At 35.3% G+C, this 23,462-nt stretch overlaps 2 protein-coding genes across 24 annotated transcripts; both read left to right on the top strand.

The window, feature by feature from the left end:
- The first annotated feature begins 955 nt into the window (after positions 1–955).
- LOC113715852 (uncharacterized) lies at positions 956–4,175 on the top strand. The gene is made up of 6 exons (XM_072069948.1): positions 956–1,133; positions 1,205–1,367; positions 1,823–2,086; positions 2,244–2,709; positions 3,013–3,662; positions 3,731–4,175. The coding sequence occupies exons 1-6, from the start codon at positions 956–958 to the stop codon at positions 4,173–4,175; spliced, it is 2,166 nt and encodes a 721-aa protein (XP_071926049.1).
- A 7,383-nt stretch (positions 4,176–11,558) lies between these two features.
- Positions 11,559–22,945, top strand: LOC113717310 (WD repeat-containing protein 55-like). Of its 23 annotated transcripts, XR_011823039.1 has the most exons (10): positions 11,927–12,207; positions 13,041–13,108; positions 13,554–13,585; positions 13,747–13,795; positions 13,907–13,953; positions 14,044–14,117; positions 14,370–14,425; positions 14,585–14,703; positions 21,963–22,025; positions 22,716–22,945. XR_011823039.1 is itself a non-coding variant. In XM_072070678.1 (9 exons), the coding sequence occupies exons 2-8, from the start codon at positions 13,073–13,075 to the stop codon at positions 14,380–14,382; spliced, it is 300 nt and encodes a 99-aa protein (XP_071926779.1). In that variant the 5' UTR covers positions 11,927–12,207; positions 13,041–13,072; the 3' UTR covers positions 14,383–14,425; positions 14,585–14,861. The 23 variants fall into 23 exon arrangements, 10 of the variants coding, with proteins under 10 accessions (XP_071926774.1, XP_071926779.1, XP_071926777.1 ...); XR_011823040.1 differs by lacking the exon at positions 21,963–22,025; XR_011823036.1 differs by having other exon boundaries at positions 14,044–14,244; positions 14,370–14,703.
- The last annotated feature ends 517 nt before the right edge of the window (positions 22,946–23,462 follow it).

The following is a 23,462-nucleotide window of genomic DNA, read 5'->3' as shown; positions in this document are numbered from 1 at the left end:
AACTACGAGGAGCCCAGTCTGTTAATTGGGGGTAAAGATTGCTTGAAGGAAGATATATCTACTATTACTAGGTCTGAAAAAATTGTGGGAAACTTCGATATTGATGTTCAATTCAGGGCCAAGGTTAAATCTCCGACACCCAAGCCTCGTGTGTCTGAAAATGAAGCTGTAGATTTTCTGAAGATGCTGAAGAGAAGTGAATACAAAATAGTGGAGCAGTTGGATAGGATGCCTGCTCAGATTTCTTTTCTGAATCTTCTCTTGACTTCCGAGCTGCACAGAGAAGCATTGCTCAAAATTCTGAACGAACCCCAAATCTCTAAAGATATTCCAGTGGATAAATTTTCTAACATTGTGGGGAATGTACTTCCTGCTAATCATATTGCCTTCTCCGATGATGATCTGACTACAGAAGGGATCGGGCATAACAGAGCTTTGTATATATCAGTCCCTTGCAATGGAAAGCTGTTGCCGAGGGTTTTAGTGGATAATGGGTCAGCGTTGAATATCTGTCCATGGAACACTCTCACCAAGCTTGGATTTCTTGATATTAAACTCCGTCCATCTGCAACTGTGGTTCGAGGATTTGATGGTTCAAGGAGAGAATCTATGGGTGAAGCAGATCTGGTATTGGAGATAGGTCCTGCTCAATTCCAAGTTACTTGCCAAGTCATGGACTTCTCCAGCGTTTACAATATTTTACTTGGAAGACCTTGGATACATGCTTCCAATTCAGTGCCATCTTCTCTGCATCAAATGTTGAGGTTTATTGCAAATGATCAACTCATTACTGTGTTTGCTGATGATGACTGTACCATGATCGTTGATGCAAAATTCAATGGTGAAAACAGACAAAGGACTCCAATCTCATCACGTTGCTGACATCGTCTTTGTGGGATGGGCGTCCAAGGATAAGTCACCAACTCAATCAGATTTGCTAGAGGCCAGTATAATGATGGCTAGGGAGATGATCCGAGGCGGCTATGAAATAGGAAGAGGTTTTGGGCGAGAATTGCAAGGAATTTTGGAGCCGATAGAGATCCCAACGCAAAAGGATACATTTGGACTGGGATTTCATCCAACTGCTAAGGATAGAAAGGAAATGCAAGCTCGAAAGCAAGCTGAAAAGAAGGGCAAGCAAACTGCCTTAAATATCCCTCCGCTATATAACACTTTTCCTCGTCCATCAGAGGTGATTATGCAGAAACGAAGAATCCTGTGGAGGAGATTGAAGTGGACTTGTCTCAGCTATTTGTCGGGGCTACTTGTGAGGAGGGGCCATCAGAGAATGCAGAATTTTTGCCAATTACCGAAGAAGCTATTCAGAATTGGACTGCTGATTACCTTCCCTCTCGAAGGGAATTTCGGTAAATTTAAGGGGATTGTCTTTTGTCTAGATCATATCTAGATAGGACAGTAGTCTGGATCTTTTGTTAAAAAAAATTGCTTTCATCTTTTAAACCTTTATTCTTGTTTCAATTAATATAACTTGCTTTGTTCAAGAAAATTGCTGAAACGAAAATAAAGGTTTGGGTTAAATATGTCTTTAAATAGCAATCATATCTGTATATTTATCTTTTTGTGAAGTCTCGATGCATTTTGAATCTAATGAAATGAAAGACTTCTCCAGTATTTGCTATTTATTTATTACTTATGCTCTATTCTATTTTCAGATGGCCACAAATAAAATCCTTTGACCCTTTGGATGTCACCATTTTGAAATTCGATGGCTGCAATCTCGATATCTCTCATGAACTTGAAATTATGCAATCTGAAATTCAAAGCGAAGCGATACTGACGAAGAATTTGAGTTTATTTCAAGGGATTTAAAACAGTATGAAGAGAAACCCAAATCCAACTTAGAAGAAACAGAAATCATCAATATTGGCACTAAAACGGAGGTTAAAGAAGTTAAAGTCAGCATTCATTTGAATAAGAGACAGAAGGAGGAAATGATTGAATTCTTAATGCTTTTTCAAGATGTGTTTGCATGGTCATACAATGATATGCCAGGGATCTCTACAGACATAGTGGTTCATAGGTTGCCAACTGATCCAAAATTTTTTACCTGTAAAGCAGAAGCCACGTAAATTCAAACCAGAAATGAGTCTCAAAATAAAGGAACAAATTGTGAAACAGCTCAATGCTAAGATAATCATGGTGTCTCATTACCCCATCTGGCTATCGAATCTTGTGCCAGTGCTTAAGAAATCTGGGGAGGTGTGAGTATGTGTTGATTACAGAGATCTGAATAAGGCCAGTCCGAAAGACGATTTTTCTTTGCCAAACATTCATATTCTTTTGGACAATACTGCTGGACACGAAATTGAATCTTTTGGTGATTGTTTTGCTGGGTATCATCAAATCTTAATGGCCGAAGAAGACAAAGAGAAAACGTCTTTTATCACCCCATGGGGAACCTTTTGTTATAGAGTGATGCCTTTCGGGTTGAAGAATGCTGGAGCCACTTATCAGAGGACAATGACTACTCTGTTCCATGACATGATTCACAAAGAGATGGAGGTCTATGTGGATGATACCATAATTAAATCCAAGAAGGTCGAGAACCATTTGGTTGATTTAAAGAAGCTATTTGAAAGATTGAGGAAGTATAATTTGAAGTTGAACCCTGCGAAATGTGCTTTTGGTGCTCCGACTGGTAAGTTAATGGGTTTTATTATCAGCAAAAACGGTATAGAGATAGATCCTGTAAAAATAAAAGCAATTCGAGATATGCCCATTCCAAAAAGTCAAAAAGATGTGAAGAGTTTTCTTGGAAAAATCAATTTCATTGGCCGATTCATTGCACAGTTAACCTCTACCTGTGAGCCTTTGTTCAAACTGTTGAAAAAGAATGCGCCAATGGATTGGAATGAAGATTGTCAGCAGGCTTTTGATAAGATCAAGAATTATTTGTTAAATCCTTCGATCTTAGTGCCACCTCAGCCAGGAAGACCTCTGATTATGTATTTGTCTGTTCTTGATGAGGCTGTCAGATGCGTTCTGGGATAGCATGATGAGTCTGGGAGAAAGGAGCAAGCCATCTACTATCTGAGCAAGAAATTTACGGCATATGAAGCCAACTATTCTTTCCTTGAGAGAAGTTGTTGTGCTTTAGCATGGGCAGCTCAGAAGTTGAGACATTATTTGCTCGGTTATACCACTTACTTGATTTCCCGTTCTGATCCTCTAAAATACCTATTGGAAAAGTCGATGCCCACGGAACGCATGGCTAAGTGGCAAATGATCCTTTCCGAGTTCGATATTGTCTTCACAACACAAAAGGCAGTCAAGGGTCAAGCTATAGCAGATCATTTGGTAGAAAATCCAAGAGATGATGATTACCAGCCATTGCATACCTACTTTCCTGATGAAGAAATTCTGTTCATTGGAGCAGTTGAGGACATGAGTGAGCAGTATCCTGGATGGAGGTTATTTTTCGACGGTGCGTCAAATTCTTTCGGAGCCGGAATTGGAGCAGTTTTAGTGTCGCCTGAAGGGAAGCACTATCCCGCTACGGCCAAATTACGGTTTCCTTGTACCAACAACATGGCCGAGTATGAAGCTTGCATTTTTGGATTGAAAATGGCATTGGACATGGATATCAAAGACCTGATAGCATTTAGTGATTCCGATTTACTTGTGCACCAGACGCTTAAACAGTGGGTAACTCGGGATAAAAAATTATGTTATATCATTGTAACTTGCTTAGTTTGGCTAGTAAATTCAGGAATTTGGAACTCAGACATATTCCCCGCACTCGTAATGCCTTTGCTGATGCTTTAGCTACTTTGTCTTCGATGATCCAACATCCAGATGAGCTGGTGATTGAACCTATACAGATCCAACTTCAGAATAGGCCAGCGCACTGTCTGGTTATGGAAAGGGTCATTGATGGTCGCTCCTGGTACAATGATATTAAGGAATTCATGAAAACGGGATCCTGCCCTCCTGACGCTGATTCTGTTGCAAAAAGTTTCTTACGCAGGATGTCAGCAAGATTTTTCTTGAATGGAGAAGTGCTATACAAGAAAACATCTGATTTGGGCCTTCTGAGATGCATCAATGAAGAGGAAGCCGATTATATGATGAAAGAAGTGCATAGTGGGGTTTGCGGACCACACATGAATGGGCATCTACTGACTAAGAAGATCATGAGAACAGGATATTTTTAGCTTACCATGGAGCATGACTGTGTAGATTTTGTTAGAAAATGTGTTAAGTGTCAAATGCATGGTGATGTTATACGTGCTCCTCCTACAGAATTACATAGTACAACTGCTCCATAGCCATGTTCGATTTGGGGAATGGATGTGATCGGAACTATTGATCCTCCTGCTTCAAATGGGCATCGATTCATTTTAGTGGCGATTGAATATTTCACCAAATGGGTTGAGACTGCGTCCTATAAGCATGTGACTAAGAAAGTGGTGTCGGATTTCTTGAGAAATAATATCATCTGTCGTTTTGGGGTACCAGAGACGTTGATCACCGATAATGCCAAAAACCTCAACAATGATATGGTGGATGGATTATGTGAATAGTTCAAAATCAGACATCGAAATTCTGCCATTTACAGGCCTAAGATGAATGGAGCCATCGAAGCCGCAAATAAGAATTTGAAAAAGATTATTCGTAAGATGACTGAAGCACACCGGGATTGGCATGAGAAACTGCCTTATGCACTGATGGCGTACAGAACTACAATCAGAACTTCTACAGGGGCAACTCCTTACTCTCTTATGTATGGAATGGAAGCAGTACTGCCTGCAGAAGTTGAAATTCCTTCCTTACGCATTCTAATGGAGGCTCAGATAGAAGAAACTGAATGGGTCCGAGAACGTCAGGAGTAATTGTCTTTCATTGATGAAAAGAGGTTGAATGCTGTCTGCCATGGACAATGTTATCAGCAACGAATGGCTCGGGCTTACAACAAAAAAGTCAAGCCCCGTTTGTTTGACGTTGGAGATAAGGTTTTGAAACGGATTCTTCCAATGCAAGATGAGGCTTAAGGGAAGTTTGCTCCCAATTGGCAAGGACCATTCATTGTTAAGAAAGTGCTATCCGGAGGAGCGTTTATTCTTATGGAAATGGACGGTCAAGTTTTTCCCCAACCAATCAATGCAGACATGTGCAAAAAGTTTTTTATTTGATTATAAAAAAAAATTTTAAAATACTGCAAGAGACGGATTTCAGGCATACTTCCCTCATTTTTCCATTTCGATATTCTATCCCTAAATTTTCTTCTTTCCTTTTGACTTTTCATAACCATTTTCCTTTTCGCTTGGCTGTCCCTTAAGATCACTAACCCCATACTGGGGCAATTTGTTTCTAAAAAAAAAAAACAGAAAAAGAAAAGAAAAAAAAGAAAAAAGTGAAAAAAAGAAGAAAATAGAGATTCTGTCAGAATTAAACTGGGGCAAATTTTATCTCTTTCTCATCCTAGATTGGGGTAAGTTTTGAAAGAATGCTATTTCAAATGATTGCAAACTCATCATATGATCCGCTGTCAAGCCTTTCAAGCCTTAACCTTTCCTTTGCCAAATTTCATCTTTTGCAGTATTTTTGAAAATTTTTTCTTAATCAACTAGCAAATGATGTAAATACAAACTTTTCTGAAACATGTCAGAAAAGATTATCTCACTGATGCTACTCATTATCAGAGTATGATTGCAATGATACGGTTGGGGTTAAAATTGTCTTGTCTATGTCTTTAGGTGAAAACCTGAAAGGACACCTTAAAAAAAAAAGAGTAAAAAAAAAAGAGTAAAAAAAAAGAGAAAAAAAAACAACAAAAACAAAAAAAACAACAACAAAAACAAAAAAAAAAGAAAAAAAAATTAAAAGGGTGGGGGTAACCTTAGTGAAAACCCGAAAGGGCGCTGAGGTAGGGTTTTGGAGTACAAGAGAATCAGTAACAGAGAAGAAGATGTTGAGGTCTGAAAACTGGTGACTATGTTGATTTGGGTCTCTTTCATACTGTTGTTCTTTTGCCGACAATAAATTCCAAAATGGATGACTACGAAAGGGTCAGATGGAGCATTTTTCCTCATCAAAGGCCATCCTCTAAATACGAATCCAAATTTGGATCCTTGGGCCTATATTCAAAAATTCAACAATTTTGTTTTACTATTCTATTTGCTATTTCATTTATTTATTGTGTATCATTGTTTATTTCATATTAGTATTATTGCATGATGAATACTACTTTTTTAATTGTTTATATTTTTCATTTTTTTGGGTCTCATTCAAAAGACAATCCCCTATAATTTATCTCTAAAGAGTCATGAAATTTAAGGTCCTATGATACTAAAGTGCGAACAATTGACATTTGACAGTTGCAAAGCTTCTGAAGGGTTGTCGGCTGAACCTAAGGGAGCGATTGGTCGATATTGAAACTCATGTTTACATGGTTCTCAAGGCAAAGGGATCACGTGGTGGTGGCAGTCTTTTCATCATAGTTGCTTCTTTTTCTTTTTTTTTCCTTTTTACAGGAAAGATTATGTGACACAATACTGGCTTAGTTGAGCATGATTGACGCTGGGGCAAATGGTAGAAGGATTGAGCTCCATGTTTTGCTGTACTTTTTCGAAGAAAGAAAGAAAAATCATAATTCCCTTTCTTTTAAAGTTCGAAAAAAAAATCAATCAAGAAAGTTGTAAGTCCGCTAAGTAAGTTTGTCTTGATTTATTACAACTTGAACAACATGCATTTTAATCTGTCAGTTTGATAGTATTCGACTTGCGTTTTCATTTCTTTCAATATTTAATTGGGCTAGAGTCTATCCCACCCATCTGTCATTTAAAAAAGAAAAAAAAATCATCATCATATTTAATTTCCTGTTGGAGCGTAATCGCGTCCCTCCGCGCATCAATTTAAATTTCCGTTGGTGAGTCTCAGCGTCCACCGCGCACCCTTCTACCTTCCATTCTTGACAAATTTAATTTTCTGTTGGAGCGTAATCGCGTCCCTCCGCGCATCAATTTAATTTCCTGTTGGTGAGTCTCAGCGTCCACCGTGCACCCTTCTGTCCCCCTTCTTGACAAATTTAAATTCCTGTTGGTGAGTCTCAGCGTCCACCGCGCACACTTCTACCTCCCCTTCTTGACAATTTAAATTCCTGTTGGTGAGTCTCAGCGCCCACCGCGCACCCTTCTATCTCCCCTTCTTGACAATTTAATTTCCTGTTGGAGCGTAATTGCGTCCCTCAGCGCATTTTTTTTTCTAAAAGACAAATTTAATTTTCTGTTGGTGAGTCTCAGCGTCCACCGCGCACCCTTCTACCTCCTCTTCTTGACAAATTTAATTTTTGTTGGTGAGTCTCAGCGCCCGCCGCGCACTCTTCTATCCCCCTTCTTGAAGCATAACCGCGTCCCTCCGCGCATCTTTTTCTAGTTATGACAAGTTACTTTTCTTGACTGTTTTGATTAATAATTGTGCTTTCTCATTCATTTTGTGTTTCATGTTTAGAAGTTCTAAGAGCTCAAACTTTTTCGACTTTGCAAATTTCACAGTTGGTCAATGCACTTGTTTCATTGTGGTTCACTTGCATTCAAACTACGTTTGACCTGATTCCTATGGTGGGATACGTAGGCAACTCTACATGAGTTCGGTCACATTTTCTGCAATGTTATTGCATCATTTTGTCCAATAATTTCAGCCAAGTGTTGGCTTGTTTATTTTAGTTCAGGTGCAACTACAAGAGACAGGTAAGCAATTTGGTGTCTACGTCTTTGTCTTGAGTTTCTTTGAAACTCTAGACAAAGAGGGGCAAGCTGTAGACACCAAATTTTTGTCAATCTTTAATATTTTAGTGAGTTTTTTCTATTTAATGAGTTATTTATTTTCTTACATTTTAATGTGTATTTTTCTCATTTTTTTTGCAGGTTTATTTTAGGACCAAAAAAAAAAACAAACACAAAAAAAAAAAAATCAAGAAATCAAAAATCTTCTCATAATTATTGCTCTTTCACCAAATGCACTATTGATCCATTTTTGCACTCAAAAACTCCATGCATCTTTCTTTTTTTTATTTGGAAGAAATCATCATTTTATCCCATGCACCTTTCTTTTCATTAGGTGGAGAAAAAATCATTTTGGAAGATCCAACACACAAACTCCCCACCTTTACTTCCTCAATCTTCTCTCTCGGCTCTCACAGACAGAGGACGGAAAAAAGGTCACAGAACAAGAAGAAGAAAAAGACTGCCTTTCTCTCTCCCCAAAACACATCTCTCGGCTCTCTCCCTCACAAAAAAAAAAAAGAAGAAAACACTCCCTCACTTTGCAGACGGCTCGCTCTTTCCCTCTCTCGAACCTGGGCAGAGGAAAGAAACAGAAAACACACAAGAAGAAGAAGAAAAATCCCTCTCAGTCTCTCGGTTCTCCTTTCCCTTTCCCCTCTCAATCTCACACACACCTACATTGAGGTAATTTAAGTTTTGTTTAGCACAGTAAGTCCATGCTTCATTGTTTAATTTTCTTTTGCTTTTGCTGGTTTCCTTGGCTGTTGAGTTGCTGAATTTTGGGATGGGTCATGAACAAAATTAGGAAAAGAATAATGATTTTTGTATATGCATGTTAACTGTTTGAAAAAATGCCAAAAAATGAAAAAAAAAATTTTAGGGGGCTGTTTTGCTTTATTTTAGCCCTTTTTATGTTGCCTTCTTGTCGAATTAAAATCGTAGTTGTATTGTAGAGGTTGCAAGGAGTGTTATAGTATAATTTTTATGATTTTTGGTGAAGGATATGGTGTTTTGAAAAAATCAAAACTGGACTGATTTCTTCTCATTTTGGCCACTTTTGGGTCATTTTTTGTAAAAACTAACTCCGGAAAGGGAATCTACGCGAAAAATGGAGTGGGGAGATGCATTTTGAGAAATTTTGGTGACTTGAGAGGTCGCCGGCGGCCGCCATGGCCACCAGCTAAAGTTTTGGCTGAAGAAGGAGATAAAGAAACGGTGAGGAAGAAGAAAGAAAAGAAAAGAAAGAAAAGAAGGAAGGAAAAGAAAAAAATGGTTTGGGCTGCTGTTTTATTTTTGGGTGGGCTTGTGGTTCTTTTTAGTTGGGTTTTGTTTTATTTCTTTTGGGTTTTTGTTGGGCTTGAGTGATAAAATGACGGGCTGGCCTGTGTATTTTGGCTTGAACTTTCGTTTGGGCCAGATGGCCTTTGGCCCGAAAAAATAGAGAATGGCCCAGAGACCTGATTTGTCAAGGAATAAGAAAACATTTTTTCATACCAGTCCCAGTACTTTCAAGTATTTTCACTATGGCTCAGAACATTTTAAATTTCTTTCATGTAGGTTCTTAAGTTAATTGCACTTTGGTCCCTAAACTTTATATTTTATCTAATTTTGGCCCCCTAAACTTTGGAAAATTATATTTCTATCCCCAAAAGTTTTTAAATTTTGCAATTCAGTCCCTAATGAATTTTGACTCTCTTTTATTATGATTATTTTTTTTTCTTTAATAGCTAATTATGTTACTTCTGAGTATATTTAACTTGTAATTTTTAGATTTTCTTAAATTTCTTTACGTTTGACATATTAGTGTGAATTTAGTACTTTTACTATTTTTTTATTTTTTTTTCAATTAAATTGGTGCCATGATTCTTTTTGTTCATTGTGAGTATAAATAGGACAATTTGATTCCATTTAGTTACCACTTCAAACGGGAGGTACTCCTATTTTTATTATTTCAATGTCAATTACGTGCTCTTATGTGCTCCTATGTGTTCCTATGTGTTTATATATTTTTATATGCTTTATTTATTAGGTTTAAATGTTCATTTAAATTTTCTTATATTATATTTGTTTAGTTAATTTTTATAATTATCCGAGAGGCATTTAAATACTTCAAAAATGTAATAGATAGGATCACTAATTTTATCTTATCATATCTTTCCCATTTTTAGATTGTAGTTAGATTCCCCGATGTAATAGATAGGTTGCGTGTTTATGTGGCTTATGTGTTATGTGTTTTATCTGCTTTTCTTAGGATTTTGGCATCTAGATATTATGTTTACGTGTTATGTGCTACGTGCTCTTATGCGTTTATTTGTTTTAATTTAAGTTTTATTTGTTTCACTATGAATTGTTAATGCATGACGTCACCACACTAGTCCAACGCTAGTTGTGGCTTTTCCCTCTGCTTACTTGCTAGTCCAACGCTAATAAGGATTTTTAGAAATGGGTTAGTCCAATACTAGACCCTTTAGGCCGACTTGCGCTAGATTCATTTTTGTGTGATATTCACTACATTCTCATGCATATTTTCACTTTTAGGATCTTTTTTCATTTGTATGATATTCCCTATTATATTATCCCCTACCCGCTATAAGTGCTAATCATGTTATTTAGAATTGCATCTCATTTAAACTAGTTCATTTGCTTGTTCATGTTAGGATAATTATTTTTCAAACATGGAAAATGGGTGATTATAACTTTTTAGTTTAAATATCCTATTAATCCATGCATAAGAAAATTATGTCATGAGTTTTTGCCTCCCGTACCCTTTATGTTGCATTCCCTTTTTTTTTATCACTTATATATATGTATATAATTTAATTTCTTTTCTTTATTTTAATTTCATCATTCGCATACTCGTGACACTTTCAAGGAATCATTTTGGCCTTCGTAAATTAATGCGATTGGTTCGATTAAACCCTTGAATGGATATTTTGACTCTTTCGATATTTTATAAATTTAGATTTGCATCCATGTAGAAAACATCCAAATGTGATAAATTAAGGGTTATATTAGGAAAATTTTGACTTAACCTTGCAACTAGCTTAGACTAAGTTGAAAGAGTGCCTGAGGTTTGAGTTAATCGAACATTTGCCTTCCCCTTCTTCAACCGTGACTCCCGAATCCATTTTCTCTTGTTTTCAAAGACCTGGAGTTGTCAAAAAGGGTTTTATTTTATTTTACTCTATTTTTTGGGTGACTTGGAACACCAAAACTCCATACCAAGTGGCGACTCCTATCTTTTCTTGAAAACCCTTTTAGATTAAATTTTGGACCCGAATTGTCGCATTCTTTTTAAGTCTCATTCTAGGTCCTTTTTCATTTATTATTAATAAATCACATCTTTTTATAAACACCTTTTATTTTTCTATCGCGAAAAATGGGGCGCGACAGGAATAATGTTATGTTTGTATTTATAGATCGAAATTTGTATGTGCAAGAGCTTTGTTTGAAATTAGTTTGCTGTGAAAATTGATTAGACGTGATTCACGCGTGCATGGTATTGGTTTGTCATTTTTTTGTATGTCTTTTAGTTCAAAAGTTGGAGTTGAAATATACAGAAGCATTACATGTGAGGCTAGTACAGTCTACTATAATAGATCAGTATGATTATGTACTGTGGTCTTTCAGAGTGGTGGATATCTTGTAAAATGTTTGTTGCAGTCAATTTTTTGAAGTAAGCAGTGCATAAGAGTTTTGAAGCTTTTGAAGCTTTGAATATTACTGATACAAGACAAATAGGAGCAGAAAGGTTTAGCAAGTATATAAAATGATATTAGCGTTAGGAACTATTGTGAAGATGTAATTTTTAAACACTGAGTTGTAATTAGTTATGCTTTTATTTCTTTTGTTTTAATAGTAGCAGACTGAAAGTGGACACTTTGTTCATGGTTCGGTGAAAAAGTAGATTGTAAATTCAGAAGGTATGGAGTTGAAATAGTCACAAGCAATTATGCAGGAATGAGTGAAGGGAGAAAGTTGGAAGAGAAAAGGAACCGAAGATATTTAATACACAATGTATAAGCAGAATGAGTACGGTACAATAATTGTGGATGAGAAATTGAACATAGGCTTTTCTGTCTTGGGTTTTGGGTCCTGGGTCGTGGGTCCTGGGTGCTCAGTGCGCAAATAATTTGGGCATCTAATTCCTTGGTTTCACTACGCTTCACTTCAGAGTTAAGAGCTTCTTTACTCTGCATATATCCATTTGTTTTTTATCTTTCTTTTTTTTGTACAAATTAAATTCTGTAGAAATTCGGTCATATGTACGAGAGAGTGAGTGGGGAAGAGAGAAATAGAGTGACAATGGTGAGGATATTATTCATGCCATGGTCGATTAGACCTTCGTTGTCCTGATTTAGGTCTGCGGCTGCTGCAGGGTCTTTTTCTCGCTGCGCTGTACCCTTCGCTTCATGTTTGCAGAATTCTTGTCGTCGTCTCAGCTTATTGCATCTTGGCAGTGGTGATATTTTCTCTCTGATTTAATTTCATTAATTTTTTCTGTTCAAATTCTGGGGTTTTTGTGTGGCGGGTAGCGGAGGGGTGAGAAATTCATCTCTTTCATTTCTTGGTCGATTTCTCCTCCCTCCATTTGATGAGTCCGGTCGGGTTGATGAAAACCAGGTCAAAAGCTGTACAACCATGGTCTGGTTGTAGGTAGAAATTGATAATAACAGATTAATGAGATATAAAGTTGATAGTGACTCAGAAATCACGAAGGGATTTTGTTCTTATTTGATTTGGTTTGAAAATAGGGAAAATTGAAATCTGATTGGAAATAGAAAAAAAAACAACAGCTGCCAATTATGGATGGATTATTTTTTTTTTATTTTTTTTGATGAAGTAAAAGGACTATAGTACACCATTCACAGACAACATGGAGTAATAATTCACAACAGTGGATTACAACTTTCAATTGGGAAGCTTGAACCAAAGATAATAGGTTTTTTTTTTTGGGGTGAGTGGAGTTGAAGATCAAAGGTAATATTTAATTACGGGAAAGATACATTACTTGCAAAATAATGGTGAGCTTTATAACATTTGTGTCATGATAGAAACGTTTAAAATAAAAATTAGGCACTACGGTGGATGTGTCGCCAATCACATAATAATCTGTGAGTAATGCCTGTAATAATTGAAAAGCTTTTAACGTATGATGGATCTATTGTGAGTGAATGTCAAATGAAAATGGTGGGTTTTTCAATCTTGATTACAGAAGTAGATAAAAAAATGATGGAATACATTCTTCTAGTTGGAGATGCTAACTTTGCTTTGTCTTTTTGTTTCTCATGATAGCTGAAGTGTTAGAGCATAAGCTAAGGAAGTATATGAGCAGATTTCAGTATCAAGATTGGCTAAAAATAGTAAGACCAACAACTGCAGTTACTTTGTTATGTTTTGTCTTTCAAAGCAATTTATGCATCTTGTTCATAACATCCTCATGCTTAACCAGAATAATTTTTTCCAACTCAATTCACCGGCCCCATGCTAGCAGCAACGCCCTCTTACCATATCCATACCAAACAGAAGGTGAACTTAGCTTTAATCTTACAAAAAATGGTCGGCTATAATACCTACCCATGAGAATTCTCTAGACGAGCAATTGCTGATCCAGTTTCAACTTCTGTTGCAAGAATAGAACAATCTGGGGAACCCGTCACAATGGCTAAAACAAAAAAAATCAACTTTTGATTAGGAGAAACCTAATTGCCAATCATCATAATCAAACAGGAATAAAAGATAGCTTTAGACAAATAGCAATTATAGAACTTGAGATGTAAAATTCTGGTAATTGTGGTAACATCTCAGGTTTATTCTTGGGGTTTCTTCAAGCATTGCAGGTATTACATGTTTAATAATTCTTATGTTGGACAGGCCAGCATACTTGATTTTGTCCAAAACTAACACATATAACTAAAATCTTCATTTCTCTCTTTCCCTTTAATAGTTATAAATGCTGGAGTGTATAATGCTAATTGTTCCGTGATTCTAACATTCCTAGTGACCGCTTTGTTGATCTGTTTCCAAATTCTGTTGATGCCCTGTTAAAGGTGCGTGCCTATGTGTTTTAAGTGTTCACTTTTAGCAGAACTTAGCTGTTGATTATCCTGCTTGAAGCTTACAAGATTTCTTCTTTCCCATCCAATTATTATGTCTCAAAGCTTGATGAAGATAGGGTAATAACTGGATCCGAGAATAGACTTATCAGGTGAGATTATACTTTTGTAGTGTTCTGATAATTCTATACTGCTTGTCAAATCTATCATTTATTGAATAAAATTCTTTTATGTGTGTTCAGCATGGTTGGAATATTGCCAAACAAAATAATTCAGCCAATTGCAGAGCATTCAGAATATCCTATTGAGCGTCTTGGTATAACTATAGTGATTTCCTTTTCCTTGAATTATTATTGGAATTCTGCAGAACTGATTGAATTGCTCACATATACAGTCATGCAAGCTGATAGAGAATTACGTCTCTTATTGAGCAGCTGTTCTGTGTAAAAGTTCTTTTGCTCTTGTATATTGCCTTTTCTGCATAATTGCATTGTATATTTTGCTTGAAGCTAAATCATCAGCCCTATATGTATTGATTGTCGAACCTTTTTTTTTTTTTTGGGGGCAGCTTTTTCTTATGATAGAAAGTTTCTTGGTAGTATATCACATGATCAGATATTAAAGGTGCTTGCATTTTCTCTCTCTCTCTCTCTCTCTCTCTCGTGTGGATTGATTCTTTTTACTTTATGTACTTGGCAAACTATGTAGTAAACTTTCTTTGAATTTTGGAACAAAAATAAGTTCTGACATGCCATCTCTGTTTCCATGTCTGAGCCCTTGTAGCTGTGGAATCTGGATGATTTACTGCAAGGTTCTGGAAAATTCCAAGACTCAGTCTGCTGTTGCAGATAGTGATAGTGACGAGATAGATGTTGATGATGCAATGGCAAAAGCTTCCAAGGGTGTGTAAAATCTGCTTCCTATAGCAGACATCATGTCTGATTCTTGCATTTTATTCTGAAATTTCAGTTCTATAATTTAGATTTTGGGGATACATCTCAAGTTTTTGCAGAATAGTTTTTGCCGGTGAATTTATGCTTAACCAGAATTAGCAACTCAATTAGATGAATTATTGAATCTGTGCATTTTCATTGATTCTTGTAGAAGGTTAGAAGAGTTAAGAGCAAATACAAAATATGAAAACTTGTTTGGAGAAGTAAAGGTTTGGTGTCATATTCTTATAATCCAGAAGATAAACAATAAGCAAGCGCCAAGCTTGAACGTAAGAGAAACTAACTACTTGCTAAAACTACTGTTTGCCTAAGATTGTTGCTTAATTCTGATGCATCAAAATGTAGCAGGTGTGAAATGGTCTTCTTGTTTGTAGTTTTAGTGTAAGCCAATGCCAATGCATATATTTATCCATAACGTGCTTCTAATTCTAGAAATAGATTATAGCTTTTAATTTATTAAGCTTTTACACGACGTTTTTTATATCATCAAAAATATCTTCATCAGGAGTTCCTAATGTTGCTAAACCAAGAGTAAGGTAGCTACTATGGTGAATAACCTGTAGGAGATGATTTTTTAAAAATGGTAGAAAAGTGGAAACATAAAAATAAGTACTTTTTTGCATAATGCAATAAGATGAATACCAATGTTTATGTTTCTGAATATGGGCTGCCACCACCACCAGCCTCACTCCGTGACAAGGAGCCATTAGTGATTTTTGTTGTTGTAGATGGCCGCTGTCAATAACTTGTAGTACTGTTGTGCTAAACTTAGTCCAATTTGTAGCTCTGGTGAGTTAGTTGTGACAGTTTAAACAAATACAAAATGTTAGATAGAGATAATTACTTTTAGCATTATGCAGCACATAAAAGAATGAGGAAAGTAGGTGCACAGTAATGTGTTGACAGTTGTGACGGCATGGATAATGCTATTAGCATGTTTGAATTGGCCCATTTCAGGCCTATTTCACAATTGGCTCAAACTCACTATTAAACAGAATATAGGCATTATTACATACAAAACATACACTTTTTATGTAACCTTTAATGGATCAGATTCTAACTGGATCGAGCCAAATGACACCCAGGGTCTACTCATGTTTAAATCGAGTTTCATATTGAACCCAAACTTTTTCCAATCTAATCATGTGTACTGATTGAATGATACTTTTATCAAGTTGAATAGGTCGAACTCATGCCAGTTAGAGCTAGTGATAGTCCTAATCATAGAATCAGTCCTCTCCATCATAGAATCAGTGTTCTCAATAATGCACCATATTGTCATAGTTGTTTATCATACAATGAAATATATGAGCATCAAAACTTGAAATCCATTCCCATGATTCTTATTATTGTGCTAAATTATTTTACAAATGCTTCGAAAAGTAAATCAAACTTTAACTTTTAAACAAAGCACCATATTTTACAAATGTTTTGAAAACTAACTTGACTCTCATTTCCTTTTCCTCCTTGTAAGTTTACAAATAATTTAACATTTGTAAGTTTCATTTTCCTCTTCCTCTTCCTCTTCCTCTTCCTCCTTGTCATAGTTGTTTACAAATTTTCCTCTTGTAAATGTGGAATGTAAAGCAATTAATGTGGGATTTAGAAAAACGGCCTCTGATTTAATTCTGAAAACTGAACTTTGTTCATGTGAAAAAGTTACCGAGCATACAAAATTTGAAACTGAGAATGCTTGCTATTTGCTATTTCTCTTTGATGTTTTTTTCATTGTAATCAAATTTGATTTACTAAATGTTATTGAGCGATCAATTAATGATTCACGCAGGCATTACTCAAATCTTATTTTGAACTAACTAACCATGTTTTTAAACTATTATGCACATCTTATCTTCTGCTAACTAAAATATTATTTCTCATCTTAACAGATTGCTTTATTGTGTTGAGAATTATGAAATGCAATGTAATATGCTAAAAGTTAACAATTAGTCAAATGTTTCAAAGAAATGTAGTAAACTGAGAAAGCATCTTGGGAAGAAAAGAAAAGAAAATAGGAAAAATGTGTTACTTATTATAACTATATAAGAATTGCAATGTCAACTGTATGGAAGTCTCTCAAGACAGCATCCCTTTTATTTTTGATAACTTTGTAGCATAAATAGTTTCCTTCAGAATTTTGATTACCCTCTGTTATCTGAATATCTTTCTTGGGACTGAAAAGTTAGTCCGTCATTTTCAAAAGATAAGCTTGGTGTTCATTCTGTACAAGGTCAAATGCTATTTGAAATCCCAATAAACCATCATTCTTGCTTTTTGTTCTTAAGAGTTTCTCAAATACAGCAGCAATGTCTTCTGGTCTATCCAAAAACATGAGAAACTAACATATGCTTAAATAATCAGGTGACATATGTATTAAAGTACTTGAGGTTAGAATTTCTGAAATTTTGATATCTGTTACACTTGGACCAACATTTTTTACAATTAGAAATAAGATTTAGAAGAATGAATTAGATAGATATAATCACATCACGCTGATATTTTCTAGAGTTGACAAGATTGTGACAGACATGATTACAATCGTATAGGGTTACTTGAATGTTGTCACTTTGTATAAGTGCTTGCTAAAGCTTATCCAATTTCTGGTGTTTTATATTTTTTCTTACAGTTTATTGATATCTTTTGTTAATTATATACCTAGAGGGAGTTTTAAGAATGAGATAAGGAGAGAAAGTTCAAATTTATAGTATAATCTAGTGTTTCAGAAGCTTACATACTTATCAAGCATCCTTTGAACAATGGCCTTTGATCTTGGATCTATGTTTGGTGCTTTATTTCACTCGGCAGCTTTAGTCTTGAGATGAGGACGTTTGTCTATAGCTTTAGCTGAGATAAAAGGATATAGTAGAAAATAAAGTAAGATGTGTATGGCATGGTTAAAAAGAAATGCATAGTTAGCTTATGTAATACCAGCGCCACTTTATACTTCAAAATCAGTATTTATCTAGCCATGATTTATTTTCTTATAGATGCAATAGATAGAAATACATAACAAATTTAGAAGGCAAAATTCAACAATAAAAAGGTTTGTTATGAATAATGAACATATACGAAAGCAAAAAAAACTTATGCTTCTTATTCTTCAAATGCATTTTACATAACCTGGTAAAATGAATGCTAAAATATTAATCAAGGAGTTGAGTTGTCTGTAGAAGTAGGCTTTAAAAGAAAATTTTCCAACAAAAAGGCATCTTTGAATCTTTGAGGCTAGTAATATAGCTCATTTTCATATACACTCTTGTTGCAAAACAATAAACAGTTAGTAATTAATTTTCTGAACATGCAATTATAAGAATGAGCAATGTTAATATATAATGAATTTTCTAAACATAAACCATAAACAAGTGCTAAGTCTAAACGTAAGACAACACTGCTTGAAGTTTCATTGTAAGCCAACACTAATGCATACATTTATCGATAATGTGCTGCTTCTGTTCCATAAACTGTCAAAAAGAAAAAGAATTCATTTAGTTTTTAATTCTAGAAATAGATTATGGAATTCATTAAGCTTTTAACTATAGAAATATATCATAGCTTTTAATTTATTAAGTTTTTACACGACATTTTTGATATCATGAAAAAATCTTCGTTAGGAGTTTCCAATACTGCTAAGGTAGGTACTATACTGAATAACGTGTAGGAGACGATTTTTTTAAAAAAAGACAGAAAATGGAAACATAAATATAGGTACTTTTTTACATAATGCAATAAGACAAATACCTCAGCGTTAGTATTTGTTACATTATCACAGAGGAACTGATTCATGCCTTCCTCATAGTAGACAATGCTTATATTTCTGAATATGGGCAGCCACGACTACCAGTTCCACTGTGTGACAAGGATGTATTAGTGATTTTCCTTGATGTAGATGGCCTCTGTTAATAACTTGTAGTGCTGTTGCGCTAAACTTAGTCCAATTTGTAGCCCTAGTGAGCCAGTTCTGATAGTTTAAACAAATACAAAATGTTAGATAGAAATAATAACTTTTATCATTATGTAGCATATAAAACAATGATGAAAATAGGTGCACAGTAATGTGTTCACAGTTGTGACGGCATCCATAATGCTATTAGTGTGTATAGTTGTATTATGACAAATATTATTTCTGATCTAAACAGATTGCTTTATTGTGTTGAGAATTACAAAATGCAATCCGACATGCAAAAAGGTAACAATTAGTGAAATATTCCAAAGAAATCTAGTAAACTGAGAAACTATCTTGAGAAGAAAAAAAAGAAAATAGGAAAAATGTCTTAGTCATTATAACTATATAAGAATTGCAATGTCAAGTGTATAGAAGTCTCTCGAGACAGCATTCATTCTCTATAAGGTTAAATGCTATTTGAAATCCCAATAAAGGACCATTCTTGCTTTTTGTTCTTAAGAGTTTTTCAAATACAGCAGAAAATCAGGTGACATGTGCATTAAAGTAGTTGAGGTTAGAATTTCTCAAATTTTGAGATCTCAAGTAGTTGGATAGATATAATCACATGACGTTGATATTTTCTAGAGCTGGCAAAATTGTGAGAGACGTGATTACAATAGTATATGGTTACTTGAACGTTGTCACTTCTTATAAGTGCTTGTTGAAGCTTATCCAATCTTTAGTATTTCATGCTTATTCTCACAGCTTATTGATATCTTATGTTAATTATATACCTACAGGAAGGTCCAAAAATGAGATAATGAGAAAATTTTGAAATCTATAGTATAATGTAATGTTTCAGAAGTTTACGTACTTATCAAGCATCCTTTCAATAATGACTTGGTCTTGCATCTATCTTTGCTGCTTTATTTGACTCAGCAGCCTTAGTTTTGAGGTCAGAATCTCTGATTGAATGGATCAACCTATTTAAGACATGAAGAATTACATAACAGCCTTAGTTAAGTTATGTAATACCAGTGCTACTTTATAGTGCAAAATCAGTATTTATCTAATCATGATTTATTTTGTTATAGATGCAATACATAGAAATACTTAACAAATTTAGAAGGCAGAATTCAATAATAACATGCTACCTAGAATAATCCAGACATAATATGCATCTTCTGATACATTGAATAGAAGGTCAACTCCAGGGAATCACAACAATGAGTGATTTAGTTTATTCAAATAACAAAAGACCTGAGAGGGGAGATAAAGATTTGTTCTAAATAATGAACACATATGAAAGCAAAAAGAACTTATGCTTCCTATACTTCAAATGCATTTTATATAACCTGATAAAATGAATGCTAAAATATTAATGAAGGAGATGAGGAGTCTGTAGAAGTGGGCTTTAAAACAGAAACTTCCAACAAAAAAACGTCTTTGAATCTTTGAGGTTAGTAATGTAGGTACTTGCCTCTGAGTCTCATCAGAGTTCTCATCTTTATATACATTTTCACTGCAAAAATGATAAACACTTAGTAATCAATTTTCTGAATATACAATTACAAGAATTAGTAATGTTAATATATAATGAATTTTCTGAATATATAACTATAGCTTATTGATATCTTCTGTTAATTATATACCTACAGGGAGGTCCAAAAATGAGATAATGAGAAAAAATTTGAAATCTATAGTAAAATGTAATGTTTCAGAAGTTTACGTACTTATCATGTGAGAACCCGTAATTTTCTCATTTTCTAGGATTTTTCTCATTAATGGCATGTTTTCTGCATTTTCTTTATTAGGAAAATTTTTCCCGATAATTTTTATAAGTAAATATAGTTTTTAGATGATTTTTCTAGTATCGGTTAGATTTTGAGAAATTAAGAGCGTATACCGGACGTGGGACCCACTAGGGCGAAAAGTTCGGAAAAATGCGGCCAGTTAGATTAAGTTTTGGATACTGGATTTAATTTACCGGGTGTTAAGAGATAATTAGAGGTTACCAAGTGGATTGGTGTGAGAGGAACAAAAAGATAGAGATGCATTAAATAGGGTGACAAGTGTCACCATAAGATTAATTCTTAAGTTTGACTACTATTCATAACTTTACCATTTGTTTAAAACAACTAAAAAATTGACCAAAAATCCCTCAAATTTACAAGCTTGAGGCCGGCTCTCTTCCTTGAAGAAAGAAAGGAAAACTCTCCAAATTCCTAGCTCTACTCTTGCTCAAATCCAATAACTCAACCATTTAATCTTACTTTGTTCCATAGAAACCCTTAAGTGAGTGATTGTGAGGTGTTTAGTGGAGTTGTTTGGAAGGCTCAGGGGATTAGTTGCTCCCTCTCTTGTATTACTAAGGTGAGTAGTGAAGGAACCCCTCTCCTCCATCTAACGATGTTTAATTTATGAATTGTGGTAGCCTAAGAGGGAATTTTGTGGATTATATCTTGATTTTGGTTGCATTTGGTGAAGTTTTATAATTATTGATGATTTTTCTGATTTAATATGATTCATATGTTGTGGCTTGGTATGAAGAGGGGAAATGATCTAGAATGAACCTAGGAGGTGTAAATGGTGGTTAATTACAAGAAATTTCTGCTTTGGAAAGAAATTTGGAAAGTTAGGGTTTCATTAATTTACATTCTGCTCGTCACAGTACCTCATAGTTATAGGCCGAATTGGCCTTGGATTAAAACATGAAAGTTATAGGGAATGATATTTTAGAGATTCCTACAAAATTTCAGGTCAATCGGAGCAATGTAGCTTGTGAAAAGACTGAATTACCCCTGCTGCCCTGTTTCTACCCGAATTTGATAATTGCGTCTGTGATTGGTTAATTTGAGTGGGAATGCTTCTGATTTGGTTGTTGATGTCTTCTGATGAATTGTAGTCTTGTATCTTAGCTTTTGGATGGCTTTGGAATCACCTAATTTGGACTTAGGTAGCCTGACTTATGATGTTTGAACCAGAATGCGGTTTGTGAACCTATTTTTACGGTTCTGGTGTAGTATATTACATTTTTGACCTGGTTACACTCGAAACTGGACAGAGTAGCCTTCTGTAACTTTGTAGCCCTATCTCTTAGCTTCGAAACGGTGTCTTACACCTCCATCCGATAATTGTAGTGTCAATGGTGCCAAAATCGTAAAATGATGTCAAAAACTGTTTTTTTTGGGTTAAAGCTTAATTCCATTTCTGGATTTTTCTGGTTTACTCTAGTGCTTATACATTCTTATGGAACCCTATTTGGTGGTATTTGGAATTGGTTTATGACCGGTAATCGAGTCTTGTTGTGCTTATTTGAATGTTTTAGGACGTGACGGTGGTCCAAGACGCTTTTTGGGCGGTGGTGTATGAAATATCATTTGCTTGCTTGGTGAGTGTACCACTCACTTGTTGTTTACAATGTGGCTTTGGTATATGTGAACTTGATGCCTTGAAGGCTTATTTGCTCCGTTGAACTTAATTAAGTGAGGGTGTACTTGATCGCCCTCACCCATTTGGTATCTCATATGACTGTCTACTGTTTTACTGAAATGATTGAATGATACATGAAATATTGAATTGGTTCATGATTTTGGTGTCGCTTGGACGAGTATCCAACGACCATTACTGATACGACTGAGCTCAACCCCATTGGTAGTCGATTGGATCGAGCCGGCGAGGGCTTGGTCGTGAAAATTGACGAGCCATGGGGACTGTTATATGGAATTTTGTAGTAGTGAGACTCTTGATTCCGGTATATTCGAGTATTACCAAATTTCTACTGTTTGGAGTTCGGATCCGGTAGGGGTATGTTGGGTGGAAGGGATGGAAGTAAAGTGGAGCCTACGGTTGGTTACTTTTAAACATTGATGGAGGGTCAATGAGATCCGATCAAGAATACAAACGGGGAAAAGGGCTCTTGAGAGCCACCGTATCCTTTTATCACCACATTTCATGTGTGTCTTTGTTTACTTTTGATGAATTGGAATGAAAAGCTTTATGTTTATGTGAACTTTGCTGCTTGAGTGGTATTATCTCACTGGGCGTAAGCTCACTCTATTCCCTTTTGTTTTCCTTATAGGAAAATAAATACTTTTGGACTGGATTTGCTAGTTGGTTGCCGAATTGAGCTAGGTGGGCATATCTTTTGTATATCTCCTTGATTGAAACCCTAAATGTACTTTTGGGGTCCGTTTTCTCTTTTGATTTGGCAAACCGTACATGTATCAACTTTTGAATAACTTTTGTATGCCACTTTGGATTGTATATGCTTAATTTCAACATATAAATGTGGATGGATGCTTGGTGGGATTTTGACGTGTCGGTTACTATTCATGACCGGCTCTGGTTTCGTTTTTTTTTTTATTTTTTTGATTTTGACTTGTTTACGCGCGTTTGTATGTTCCGGAACGTATTAGATCACTCTAAACTTCACCGTTAGTTCTGGCGAGAGTTGGGCAGGCAGTCCACTAACCCCTTTGGTTCGCCTTAGGGGAAGGTTGGGCTGTCACATATCAAGCATCCTTTCAATAATGACTTGATCTTGCATCTATCTTTGCTGCTTTATTTGACTCAGCAGCCTTAGTTTTGAGGTCAGAATCTCTGATTGAATGGATCAACCTATTTAAAACATAAAGAATTACATAACAGCCTTAGTTAAGTTATGTAATACCAGTGCTACTTTATAGTGCAAAATCAGTATTTATCTAACCATGATTTATTTTGTTATAGATGCAATACATAGAAATACTTAACAAATTTAGAAGGCAGAATTCAATAATAACATGCTACCTAGAATAGTCCGGACATAATCCGCATCTTCTGATAC

This window comes from Coffea arabica, chromosome 11c, assembly GCF_036785885.1.
Source record: "Coffea arabica cultivar ET-39 chromosome 11c, Coffea Arabica ET-39 HiFi, whole genome shotgun sequence".
Classification (NCBI taxonomy): domain Eukaryota; kingdom Viridiplantae; phylum Streptophyta; class Magnoliopsida; order Gentianales; family Rubiaceae; genus Coffea; species Coffea arabica.
This window is presented reverse-complemented; position numbering and strand designations above follow the sequence as displayed.

What these genes read in the sequence shown, in the direction of transcription:
- LOC113717310 (XM_072070673.1), top strand. Translation starts at nt 13,073, where the DNA reads ATGAGCAGATTTCAGTATCAAGATTGGCTAAAAATA. An exon ending in ATCAAGATTGGCTAAAAATA is followed by an intron (nt 13,109 to 13,553) that starts GTAAGACCAACA and finishes GTAACATCTCAG; the next exon opens with GTTTATTCTTGGGGTTTCTT. An exon ending in CTGTTGATGCCCTGTTAAAG is followed by an intron (nt 13,796 to 13,906) that starts GTGCGTGCCTAT and finishes TATGTCTCAAAG; the next exon opens with CTTGATGAAGATAGGGTAAT.
- LOC113715852 (XM_072069948.1), top strand. Translation starts at nt 956, where the DNA reads ATGGCTAGGGAGATGATCCGAGGCGGCTATGAAATAGGAAGAGGTTTT. An exon ending in ACGGTATAGAGATAGATCCT is followed by an intron (nt 2,710 to 3,012) that starts GTAAAAATAAAA and finishes GTTCTGGGATAG; the next exon opens with CATGATGAGTCTGGGAGAAA. An exon ending in GTGCACCAGACGCTTAAACA is followed by an intron (nt 3,663 to 3,730) that starts GTGGGTAACTCG and finishes TAGTAAATTCAG; the next exon opens with GAATTTGGAACTCAGACATA.